We start from the raw sequence: 13973 nt of genomic DNA on the forward strand, positions 1-13973 counted from the left end.
TAACGACTAATCGCGTGCCGTTGCGCACCCGTGGTGGGTCCAAATTAAGAAGCAAAATAACTGGAGATCCAAATTTGAGTTTTAAATCATGCGGTAGTATGCCTGGTAAATCCAATGAGTTTAAAAACTCTGTTGGAAAATTTGCAGCTTCAATAGGATCGCAAACTGTATCAACGGATTTATATGTCACCAAGTTACCTGGCAATAACTGTTGTATCTTCAGATTCAATTTGTTGACGTCCACATTTTTTTCTGCTAAAATCGCCCTTTCTGCCAGTGAACATCGGGAAATATTAGGTTAATGAGAGCATCTTGTAAATCAATGATTGTGCAGAAATCGTCCGGTAATTTTATGCATCCAGTCTCATCCTTAGTAACTTTTTCATCACCGATATCTAACAATTATTTTGAGAATGTTTCAGTAGATGGATCTTGAAGCATTTGGACGTGCATATTTACTTTTAGTTGAACATTTTCAACATTACTCCACAGTGGAGATGATTTCAAGCAAGCATTGATCTCATCAGCGCACGTTGAACGCGGAATGACGGTAAGTGTTTGTCTGAAATCACCTGAACTGCCGCCAAATAATTTGTCATTGTTTATTATATCTTTCAATGTCCTGTTTCCTCAAGCGAATGTTTGTGTGCCATAGTGCATTCATCCCAGATGATAATTTTACAGTGTTTCAACACTGTGGCCATAGAGCCATAGTAGCTTCATTGGAGGTGATGTACCGGCCAATTTGGAACAGCGTTACTTCATCGTTGTTATTCACTGGAAGAGCAGTCACATTGGTATTTTCAACTCGAAATATTGCCATATCACTGCCTTTATTCACATACTTGCAAATATATTTGATGTTCTTCTTTTAAGGGCGAGCATAAGTATTAGAGTTCAATATGACTTGTTGCAACGTGCGTGAATATTGTATTTGATTTATCATGTTTCAATGTCTAGTTTGGATTGGAATATGATTAAATAAAGATATATTTAAAATATACGTTAAATCTGTCCAAAAAATGAAAAAAAAATTTGTTATAAACCTATTCTCAGACCTACTGAATATACATATAAAGCTTCATCAAAATCGGTCGAGCCGTTTAGGAGGAGTTTAACCACTAAAACTGTGACAAGAGATTTATATATATATACTAGCTGACCCGGCAAACGTTGTTTTGCCACATGAATTATTTCTATAGTATGAAAATATATCTTATTTATTGTAAGTGTGTGCGTATGTGGTATATGAGTGGAAGAGGCATGGAGCGCTATGAACGATGACGGAATGTGAAAATAACAACACACCAAATAATATTTTTTTTAATTTATTGTAACTTTTTTTTATAAATTATATATACAACGAATTCTGAAAATATTAGTCAACAATATTAATCTCTTAGTGCAATGGAGTATACAATATTTTTTGTCATTCCATCTTTAGCTAACACAATTAAACTGGGTGGTTCGCCCTCTCGAGAGCATGCCACGTATAATTGTCTGTGTGAAAAACATGGTGTGCTCAAATCTAAGACACAAACTGACATTGTTTGGCTTTGTCATTGCAAATGTCAGTCTTATATGGTAGTGAATGCGTTTAAATTGAATTGGCACATCTGTGGGTATCATAGGGATTCGTGGAAGTAATATACTTTCATCCCGGAATTTGTCATTTAAAATAATGACTTCGATGACGTTGTTCATAAATTTTTTAACGGCAAATCGCGTGCCGTTGCACAACCGTGGTGGGTTCAAATTACGAAGCAAAATAACTGGAGATCCAACTTTGAGTACTAAATTATGCGGTGATATGCCAGGTAAATCCAATGAGTTTAAAAGCTCTGTTGGAAAATTTGCAGCTTCAATGGGATCGCAAACTGCATCAACGGATTTATATGTCACCAAGTTACCTGGCAATAACTGTTGCATCTACAGATTCAATTCGTTGGTTCGTTCAATAAAGTTGCAGCAATGCCAGATGATGCAACGGCCAACGCGAAATAATTAATGTTTTGCCAGTTCCACCTGGTGCATCAGGAAAAAAAATCCACCTTGCCCTGCCGAAACTGCGAGCATAATGCGGTCATAAATGTTCCTTTGTTCCTCATTCATTAGTGGAACATTGCGAGTAACGATCGCTGCTATTTCTATCGTATTGCATTGAAGTTCACGATTCATGCCAGTTTAATAAATCAGATGCACTTCGATTTGGCGAAGGCATACCGAAATGACTGAGTGGCAAGTTGGCAATAATAATGCAAAGATCCCCAATAGCAATCAGTGCTTCATTGTACATGGCATCGCTGAATGTTATCGTTAGATCGTTGCAACGTGTGCGATGTTGATACCGTATATCATCAGTCATCGAATCTTTGTGATTATCCCATAACGTTTCTATACAGGCCGGGAAACATGTAGTTAATACTATAGCGAATAGTAGACGAATTTGCTTTGCAGTACAGTTCAATGCTGTTTCAGCAATCATACATTCCCACTGGTTGTCGTCTTCCAGCAAGATGAGTGCAAGGCATGCATCTTTATACGTTGGATGCTGATGTCCATCAACTTTACGTATATCTTGAAATGACAATGAGCCGGTGACATTAACCAACAACAGTCGAAAATAAAAGCACTCAGTCTGCCTTGAATTGACTGTAAATATTCTCCCCAAGGCGTTTGATTTGAATAAACCGGGACATGCATCAACCGGTGTGCCTTGAGTGCGGGTTATCCATTTTTTTGAACCCGTGTGAATTAGGATGGTACTTCTGAGTAGAGTAATGTCTGTGCAACGGCACCAAAAGCATCCGTACGATTACCCAATTCAAAAAATTTGGCGAGTGTAGTTTTCGGTGGATTTGCAGCTCGGTCAATGGCTGTCTCGTTCGTGAAATATACGCTCTGACCGTTTTCAAGATGAACGGCTAAAATGACTAACGGTTGGATCCCGTTCATGAATTGGGAATCCAAAGATACGCCAAACAGCTTCATTGGAGCTGATGAACCGGCCTATTTGGTACAGCGTTATTTCGTCGTTGTTATTGGGTATACTATAGCCTACGTCACAGGTTGTGTTATTCCTACTAAATTTAACCCATGAACGGCATTTTCTGCGAGCCTAACTTCAAGCCACAAATAAACAAACGAAGTGTTTGATCGTTTAAATAGCTGCTCGCCAGATTTTATTGCATTATAAAGAAAAGTAATTGATATTCGATTTTTGATTAATAATTGATTTATGTGGATAGTGGCATTTATGTGGATAATGGCATAGAATTTAGCATTGCGTCATGGTAAATGTTATTCCTACTAAGTGAAAGTAGTTGTGTTTTTTTTATATTATACCCAATTCACTGGAAGAGCTGTCACATTGGTATTTTCAACTCGAAATACTGCTATATCACTGCCTTTATTCACATACTTGCAAATATATTTGATGCTCTTCTTTTAAGGGCGAGCATAAGTATTAGAGTTTAAAGTGAATTGTTGCAACGTGCGTGAATATTACTTTTTAATTGTTATGTTTCTATGTCTAGTTTGGATTGGAATATGATTAAATAAAGATATATTTAAAAAATACGTTAAATCTGTCCAAAAAATGAAAAAAAAATTAGTTATAAACCTATTCTCATACCTACTGAATATACATATAAAATTTCATCAAAATCGATCCAGCCGTTTAGGAGGAGTTTAACCACTAAAACTGTGACAAGAGATTTTTATATATATAGATATATATATATATATATATATATATATATATATATATATATATATATATATATATATATATATATATATATATATATATATATATATATATATATATATATATATATATATATATATATATAAATATGTTTCCAAAATTTTAAAACTCTCTCTAAGAGACAGCTAGAACAAAGTAGTTTTTTTTATATGATCTTAGCTACAACTCGAAGAAATTATCCCAAAAAACGCAGTAGGTTGGCAACCCTAAATGAAGTGGATGAATCAGGTAAGTGACATTTTCAGTGATATTTATTAATCAGGTATAAAGTGGTCGCAGTAATGTGGGTAAATTGCACGTGGCAGAATTGCTTTTGTTTTCACTTTAATTTTGACCTCACAAATCCGCATTATTTTTTAGTATAGTTGCTTTGGTTAAAATGAGATAATGGTAACTAAAATGAGGCATATAATTATTAACCCTACTGTCTAATAAATGTAAAATTAAATAGTTCAGGTACCACTTTTTCTCTTCTTACCATGATTTTTGCCTTTCTGAAAATGTTACTTACCTGATTCATCCACTACGTTTCTCATCTTTGAAGGTTGATTCTTTTTTCGATGAACAAAGTTTTGACACAAAAGCAACAGTTTTAAGCGAATTGCAGTTTTTAAAAGCTTTTTACCACTCCTTTTTCTCTTCTTTCTTTGATGGTTTCAACAACAACCTTCTTAAAGAAATCCATTGCTTTCAGTGCTCCTATCCTGAGGTATATCTGCAATCGCCGGGGTATAAGACCTATAATAAAATTGCCAGTCATATTTCACAATATAAGCTATATATTCTTTTATTTCTTTGAGAAAAACAGTGATGAAATATTCTATATTTTCCGTAACCACTTATATTTTTGAAATATTACATATTTTACCTTTTTAACTATTAATCCAAAATATTCGCATATCATTGTGTATTTTTTAAAAATTAAAAAAAAAACGGTAAAGCTGTTATTATATTTCTAGAAATCTATTATAAATTAAATTCAGTTGAGTGAAATAAGCTCTCCACCGGAATAAATTAACTACATGAGTGAAAATATTTTGATATCATCGTAATGTATTTTAAAATCATCATCAGCATTGGCACGACTACCCTTTGTAAGCCTGGGCCTCCCTCAGAAGCTTTTCCCATTTTGCCCTTCTCCTAGCAACTGTTTTCCAGTTCTTTACTTTTAGGATGGCAAAATCCTCATCCACACAGTCCTTCCATCTCTTTTTGGGCCTTCCTCTTGGCCTTTTATTGGAGGGGGTTGCATTAGAGACTCTCAATGCTGTTCGTTCTGGGCTCATTCTCACTACATGCCCGACCCATTTCATTCTACTTAATTTAATAGATTTAATGATATCATCGCCATCAAAGATTCTATATATTTCAAAATTACATCTTTTCCTTCAGTTGTCGTTATCGAGTATAGGGCCAAAGATGGTTCGTAGGACCTTCCTTTCGAAGGTTGCTAATAACTTCTCTTCCCTTTTTGTTAAAGTCCATGTCGTATTTTAAAATGGTTATCAGTAATATCTTTGCTTTAGCATTAATTTTAAACATTTTGCTAGAAAAAAGATAGTTACAACAGCAGTTTAATCCATATATTGCAAAAGGGGAGGAATAGCATCATTTGCAATGTTGTGAAAAGTGTCTAGGTATGTTAATGTCATTAATCACTTAAGATTTTCAAAAATTCCTCATTCATATTATTATAGAGCGAAAATTATACCTAAGGGCCTCCCTGAAACCAATCTTTGCAGCTCCGCTAAACGCTCTGTAGCGTAGAGACAGTGGGTTTGAATCACACGGTAACTCTTAATGTATTATATAAACAGTTCTCGTTAGCTATATAAATGTGAATTAATAATTTTATTAAACTGAAAATTTACCATTTTTCAGTAATAAATTACAAAATTAGAAGAAAAGAGTAAAATTGATATGACCTGCAAAACCTGTAATTTTAAATTAGGTAATTTAGAAATGATTATAAATTAACATTAGAATTTTGTATATGCGTTAAAAGTGTATCCCAGCTTTCTCGAATGGGATGAGATTATGTTGACGAGAGAACATATTTCCAAGAATATTTTCACACGAAAATTTGGCAAGCGTGTGAGATTTCTAAGTAGAAGAATCCAAGCTTTCTAATTGGAAGAAAGAACATATTTCTCAATATATTTTTTGTTAGAATTTTGCAAGCGAGGGAAAAGTATATCCAAACTTTCTAATGAGAGGTGAGAAAGTTGATAACAGAACGTATTTTTTAAAAAAAATTTAAATTAGAATTTTTTTTCGTGTGCGAAATGCGTATCTGGGCTTTCCTATGAAATGAGAGAAAGCTGGTGAGAAAACATATTGCTTATGATATTTTCATAGTGTTCACGAATAGACCTATAAACTTACAATAAACCAATTCCCATTCTTTAAATTTATTATTTACATTAAATCATATTTGTTTACAATTTCCCCTTTTTTTCTCCGATAAATGAGTGTACGTAACGAAAATGATTGATAAATAACTCTTTATTCTAGTTATTCAGTATTATGTATTCAGTATTATTCAGCATTATACTTACTTAGTAAAATCATTCGGATAAGAGTGAAAGCCTGATTGCTTTCTTTAATCATTTTGACAAAAATATGGTCAGGATTGTTAAGAGAGTCTACTTTAGTTGCGAAAGCTGCAAGTGCTATGGCATCTGTCACAAATGCTCCAAATATCCTGCAAATATTTGACGTCATTCTTCTTGGGAACTTTCTAAATGCATGTCATGACTCAAAGATACACAAAAATAAGTTAAATGTGTTAACTTAGATGAATGTGTTAACGTACACGAATGAGTTCATTTGTACTCAGCACAAATATTTTATTAAGTACAATAGCAAGAATACTTTATTTTCTTTTGGATTCATAATTTTAGTTTTAGATCGTTTTTGTAGTTTAACATAATATTTCAAACCATATTTAATCTAACAAATTATACGGTCATATGTTGATTAACTTCCCTGTTATTAAATGACATTTAGTATAAATGTATAACTGTTGCTCAAATGAAAATTGGACGTACGGGCTAGTGCCAGAAATATGTTGACATTAATAATGACAATATTTGGTGTTGCAACGGACTGCATATTAACATGTAAGGTTAATGTTAAGCTGAGCTAAAGGGACACGATGAACAAAACAATGCTAGGTCATACGATATTTAAGGACACAATGAGATTGCAGAGGTAATCCTGAAATATGTTAACGGTAATAGTGACATTATTTGGTGTTACAATGGAGTGCGTAATGACAATTAAGCTAAATGTTAAGTTTAGCTAAAAGGATGAACAGAGCAATGCTAAGTTGTACGAGTTTTAAAGATACAAGGTGATTGGCCCATAACTTTACTCATATCAGAAAAATGCACGAAACGTAACTAACGATTTCATGCTATCTTTTCAGCAACAGCAGAAATAAGTTTACGGGAGATCATGACGTTTACTTGCCATGCGTCTTGGTTGCTCCGATATTAATGTACAGTCCGCAAAAAAAAAAAGATATCACCCTGAATAACTTTTGTTCTAATGATCGGATTTTCACGATCTAAGCGTCGATCTTAATGGTTCCCGGGGGTGACCTCAAATATGCTAATTAATTAGTGCTAACTATTAATTAAGTTACGAAATCAGACACAAAAACGTACTTTCTCTGAATAAACATGTATTTTTTTTTACATATTTGGATTTCAAAGCTTCAAAATATAGGGGGTAGCCGCAATCTGGGAAATATGGTCCCCATAGTTTGGTCAGGAGAGCGATCCAAAGTTCGTACCCGTTAATGTTAATTTCACTTTTTACGTTTTTAGTCATATTTTCAAAACTAATGAAGCAATTTGAAGAAAATTGCGCCCACTCATAAAACTCATTTACCCAAAGATAATTTCATGAAAAAAATAATTTTTAGTAATTATTAATTATTTTTTATTATTTAATTAAATTGAGGATGAAAAAATTTTGAATTATAAGGTATGAATTTTTTTATACCATAATAATCTACATATTTTTCAATACAAAAATCTAAAGTTTCAACTGTTTTTATTTATTAGAAGCTGAAAAAAATTAAAATTAATTATTTTTGAAAAAATAATTTGGCGACAATAAAAAAATGATTAAATGGGGCGATTAATATTAAAATGTGATAAACTTGCGAGGAACTTGACTTCTCACGCGTAGTGTAAAATTTCATTTATATTTTTTTCGCTAATAATCGTTTGCTAATCCTTTTATTTTTATTTCTTTCAAACTATAAAATACGATGTTTCTTTTTAGTCATTTAATAATTTATTTGTAATTTAGTAAAGAAATTATAAATAAAGCATTTTGAATAAAAAATACTTTATTCAACGAATGTCTAGTTTTATAAAGGCGTGCTTCTGATAGAATATGATTATGCACCAGATTGTGCTTACTTAATGTGATTATTTTTTAATTTTTGATTTTCTTTTTCAATAACTGATACAATTTCAATAATATACATACGTATGCATAGATTTGGAATAATATATTTATCAATTTCTTGAATATATATTTTATAATTATTAATACGAATGCGTAGACAACATTTTTAATCATCTTAAAACTTCGCCCGGTGGCTGAGCGGTAGCGCTTCGCGCTGTCGTTCCTCGGGCCGGGCAAGGCTGACTCAGCCTTTCATCCCTTCAGTGGGTCGATAAATAAGTACCAAGCATGATTGGGAACTAAACACTGGGGGTTCCGCGTTCGGCTGACCACCCGAACGGAACATCTGCTCCTGCACCCCAGAGCCCTAGGTCCAGAAAACTGAGATGGGCACAGTAGGCCTTGGCCCTCCATGGGCTGTCGTGCAGCTGAGTTTAGAGTAGAGTTTTTTAAAACTTCTTTACATCTTATATATCGCCTTAATCTTAAAATAAATTTGTAAATTACCTGTCTGTGCGTGTTTCGCAGAATTATTTTTCTAACTTTTTTATTGAATTTTAATGCAATTTTTTTTAAATTCTATTATGTATATTTTTGTCCAATAATATATTAATCAATCGTTTAAGTACTTTAATTTATGTTTTTCTTTATAATAAAATTACTTTTTAAATTATTGCTAAGTTCTTATTGAAAGAAAACTTAGAATTATTGCCAGCTATCTGAGAATTAAATCTTGTTAAGAAATTAAAAATATTCTACTGATCACACACAATATCATTCGAAGCAGAACAGCTGACTATTTACTAAAAATACTATTGTTTACGAAAAATGAAGATAAATTATTAATTTTATTTTTTTTATTGCTTCTTATTTATTCGAGTAATGAAAAGTAAATGCGTATGTGCGCACAGGGGAAAAATTTAACAGATTGTTTTGTTTTTTAAATGAACAAAAAAACTATGGGCATGCAATTTTAATTCAACATTCAAAGAAAATCTTGTGCGCTAACCCTTTTGTCTTAAAAAGTTGAAAATATTTGCTTTAAAAGTTGTTTGTATGATTTCTCAACTTTTGCACAGTTCAAAAAAATATTGCTATATCAGGAAAATGTTTGATATGCCTTGTTTTGTTAAACAACTACTAAAATAAAAAATTGTAAAAAGATTAGAAAAACGTGCTATTTTTAGAATCATCATCTCAAAAATTGTTCTTTTACTCCATTTGACTTTCTTCTTCTTAAATAACTTATAATCATAGTTTTAACACACGTTTTGAAGAAATTATGTAAACAAATTCCTAATATTTCGTAATAAAAAAACAAGAATATTAATGATTTATTTATACAGTGAAACCTGCCAAGTTGACCACATTTGTAAGTTTTACATCTGAATAAGTTGACCTCAATTATCAAGAACGGAAATTTTCCTACATAATAAAGAAGCAAAACCTTTGTAACTTGACCACCTGTCTATCTTGTATGTTGACCACTGAAATAAGTTAATTTTGTCTAGGAGTATTATGAAATTCTATTCTAAAACCCTCATAGGTTGACCAGAAAAAAAAATTCAGAAAAGTTTCTGTCATTTTGCAATGTATGTTAATATTTCACTTGTTTGGTGAAATAGTGTAAAAAGCTAATCTAAACCCTTTTGTGAGTTGACCATCTGGGGAAACTGTAGGGACTCAGCTTTTGACCATTCATTGAAAACAGGTGTGCTAGTTGAAAAGTTGCTCTTCCAGTTGCAATAGTGAGCAAATAGGCTTATATGTGTAGTAATAACAGAATAAATTTTGAAGTGTTAAAATAATTTTGTTTTGTTAAAGTTTTCAATGTTTTCGTGTTCTGATATTTTAAGAAATTATTTTTATTAAGCACTTCACATACATAACTAACAAAATAATTTTTTTAAAAAAGTTAGTTAAATATTAAAATTATTTCTGTGTAACAAATTGAAGTTCGTTTAGGTTTAAACACATTTCTTGAGATATTCATTTGGCCATTTGCTAAATCAAATTTTTAAGTCAAGTAAAAAAAAAATTTAAATGTATAGCAACATGTAGGAAACGAAAAAGTAAACAATGTCCCACCCCTTCTATAAGTTGACCACTTGTCTACGTTGGCCACTAAAACAATGCACATGAAGTGATCAACTTACACAAGTTTTACTGTAATTGTTTCATTGAACCAGAGTAGTTAATTGTTTTCGTAATAATCGGCCTTACAACTATTTAACTTAGATTCTTTGGACTAGGCGTCACTTCATGCATGTCTTTCGAGATTGAAATTTCAAAGATAAAATGTAAAAATTACAAGAATGCGTAAGCTGGTTTCAATTAACAAAAAAAAAGGGACAAAATCGTTGGCAAAAGAAGTTATCTCATGAAAAGAGTGTCAGAGTTGAAAAAGTATTGTAAAAACCGTAACAATTGTTACTCTTGTTTAATTAAGGGTATTATAAACCTAATTTTCTTTTAATCATGTTTTTTAAAGAACTAACGAAAGGAGTGTGTAAATAACATCAACTCGTAATTTTCTTCGTGTTTTTTTTTTGTTTTTATTTATTATAATATTGATATATATATATATATATATATATATATATATATATATATATATATATATATATATATATATATCTCAAAATGCTTTTAAAATGCCATATAAACTTTATTAAGTTTTACAATTTTATCGAAAATAAATACCGTGATTTCTATAAAATTTTGCGATTATGCATCAGAATAGCTATCTTTTTTCAGGTCCACCTTTGCTTGATCACTTTTTTTTCCTTTCCTAAGAAACTCGAAGTGAGGGGCAAAAGCATTTAACCCTACAACTCTTCATAAATTTATGATAACTTATGAAAATTGGTTTTAATTCAAAACTGTCCTACAAATTACATTAAAACAGCTTTAAAAAAATAAATAATGTCAGATAAAAAGTCAAAGATTCTATAATCTTGGAGAATCAAAAATAATTTATTAATTTATTTAAATTTCCTTTTTAAAGGAGATTTAAAAAAAAAAAAAAAGCCCAGAAAGCAACGCGAAAAATTCTTTTCGTTACTTAGCAACGAGAAGCACTATCTTTTCCCATCTTGTCATTCATTCAGTTTCTTTATGGTTGTTATAAATTATTTCCCCTTCTATGGCGAGGTAATTTGGCATATTTTTAAACCATCGCCAGATATATAAATCCTTATTGCGACCTAATTTACAACCCATTTTTTTCGAAATTTTGTCTACCCCCCCTATTTTAAGGGTCAGGATTCCAAATATGTAAAAAAAAATGCATGTTTATTCAGAGAAAGTACGTTTTTGTGTCCGATTTCGTAACTTAATTAATAGTTAGCACTAATTAATTAGCATATTTGAGGTCACCCCCAGGAACCATTAAGATTGACACTTAAATCGTGAAAATCCGATCATTAGAACAAAAGTTATTCAGGGTGATATCTTTTTTTTTTTTGCCGACTGTACTATGTATTTTACGAATACCTTTAATTTGTTCACAGCCATTGAACTCATGCAGTAATTCCATAGTCAACAATCATTTGACGATAAATACCCTTATTACGATCATTTTCTGTCGCAGAAAAATCGCACTGATTAGCTCTGTCCTGAATGCACTCATTTTAGCGTGACTTTATATTCACTTTATATGCTCTCATGTAAGCTGGTAAGTACCTTACTGTGGCGAACTCAACTTAATATATAACCTTGAAGGTGTTGTTACTATTGGTCTGAAATATCTAAAATTACTGCAAGTGCCTTCTTTTGACTTAAGGACCATGTAAAATATTTAAATATTGCGATTTGAGAATTCATGAGCACCATAAAAAACAGCAAATTGTTTTTTAACTACCACTATACAAAATTGAAAAAAAAAACATTATGTAGTAAATGAAATGATGCGTACGCCTTGCAGTCAATCGGTTCTCCATTTCGGTAATGTTTATCAAACGTCTTTAGCACAGTTTTGGCACAACCGTTGATGATATTCTCCATCTATAAAAAAGTGTACAATTTATTTGTGATTTATATTATATGGCGATTATAAATGACTATTATTAATTACACATGAAACTAGTGAAAAAAAATTCTTTTTCTTGATTTTCTTAGATTATGTTCTTGGCACGTCCACATGCAAAAACTTACATTGTGAATTTTACACATTTTAACAAATTGTAGTTTGCAAAAGAGGCCGACCAGGTGGCAGAGTGGTTAGCGTGCCTGACTGTGGAGCCGATGGTTGCGGGATCGAATCCCGCTCAGGGCATGGATGTTTCTTTCTCTCTGTGTTCTATGTCCTTTCTCCTTTGTGTGATTGTGTGAATATGTGACCCGCCCTATAAACGAGTTTGTGGTTGTGTAACGTGGGCGACGCTGCTCCTCCACTGTGGCTTCGCCACAGGTGCCCACTGGGTAACGAAAAGAGAGTAGCAGTTCTGGCACTCCTGGCCAATGGGATAATAGATCCCAAGTGCCCGCAATTTAAAAAAAAAGTTTGCAAAAGAGAAATACTAAGATTTTTTTGCAAAAATATTTTCCTTAGTCTCATTAAATTAAAATAATTTCTAATTGTGGCGTTCGAATTTGAAAGGCAAATACTAAATTATATGGATTCCAACTGCGGATAACTTACGAAATATTTTTTATCCAAAAGTATAAAATTTGAGAAGCCGGAAAATCATCCGAAATGAGTAGTAAATACCTGGAACCACAAGAAATATTTCTTTGGATAAAATTTGAAACTAATAACTAAATTTTTTTGTTAGAAATATTTGACAAAATTAATAGAAATTAGTTTATAATATATTTTTCAAAAGTGTTGCGTACCTTTCTCATCTGTTTTGAAGTAAATGCAGGAGATATGATAGTTCTAACTCTTTTCCAATCTTCTCCTTTCAGAACGGAGACCATGTTGTCCAGAATTTTATCGTTAAAAAGTTGATCCTAAAATTGGAGACGAAAGGAGTTTTGAAAAACTTGTAATTAATAATTATAAAAAACATGGAAACAAATTTTTTATCACTTTCATGCAGGTGATTCCTGATTCAGGAGTGGGGATTTCAAAACTGAAAGTAACGTTGTATGGAAAACTACAGATTTTTTTTTCTTTATCGAAATGGTAATGCTCCAATTTAGTTTATTTTTTCCCTGATTGTGAAAGTTTATAAGCAACGTGTGGGTTTATTTACATACATATATAGTCAATCTATAGAAAAAAAAAAACACCCCTCTTCGTGAAGTCTAAGGCCGCCTGCTGGTATGGAAACAAGAAGTAGCGCATTTCAAAGAGGGGAGCTTCTTTTCCCCCTGATACCCTTTCACTTGCAGAGCCGAGTTAAAATCAGTTTCGAATAATGACCAAACTCCCCTACTTGAAATAGTTAAACATGATAACCATAGTCACCGCAATCATTCAAGATGGATAACTAGGGGAGTTCTTGATATAGACAAAGTATACACTTATCTGCTCCTTTGAAAATAACATTTAAGACAAAAGACATTCGACCGCATCATAAACTGATATGTTATATCTCCTCTTTCTTACCACGAGTTGTATACCAAATTAGTGGGGACCATTAGCAAAGCAGCCAACTGTTCCACGCTTTTTGTAAAAAATTTATTGTCGTGGTAGCTAAGTTTATGTTTTATGTATTATGTTTTATTCATTTAAACTTATTTTGCACACCACTACATATAAATGACTTAAAAGTTCATATACAAGGCCACTTTGTTAAATATATTACGTGGTAAGGCATTCAATACATTGGCA

The 13973-nt window shown here is 32.1% G+C and overlaps 1 protein-coding gene across 1 annotated transcript in view; it reads right to left on the bottom strand.

Annotated features, from left to right (window-relative positions):
- The window catches only part of LOC107440531 (cytochrome P450 3A9), a 46826-nt gene that overhangs the window by 18577 nt on the left and 14276 nt on the right, over positions 1–13973 (bottom strand). Inside the window, exons 5-8 of the mRNA XM_087163439.1 lie at positions 13031–13147; positions 12111–12199; positions 6328–6473; positions 4395–4507 (exon numbers count right to left, since the gene is read on the bottom strand). Coding sequence (XP_087019565.1) covers positions 4395–4507; positions 6328–6473; positions 12111–12199; positions 13031–13147 — 465 coding nt within the window. The remainder of the gene's footprint in view (positions 1–4394; positions 4508–6327; positions 6474–12110; positions 12200–13030; positions 13148–13973) is intronic.

Source organism: Parasteatoda tepidariorum, chromosome 5, assembly GCF_982258835.1.
Source record: "Parasteatoda tepidariorum strain Cologne lab strain chromosome 5, Ptep-v5.0, whole genome shotgun sequence".
NCBI classification, from domain to species: Eukaryota; Metazoa; Arthropoda; class Arachnida; order Araneae; family Theridiidae; genus Parasteatoda; species Parasteatoda tepidariorum.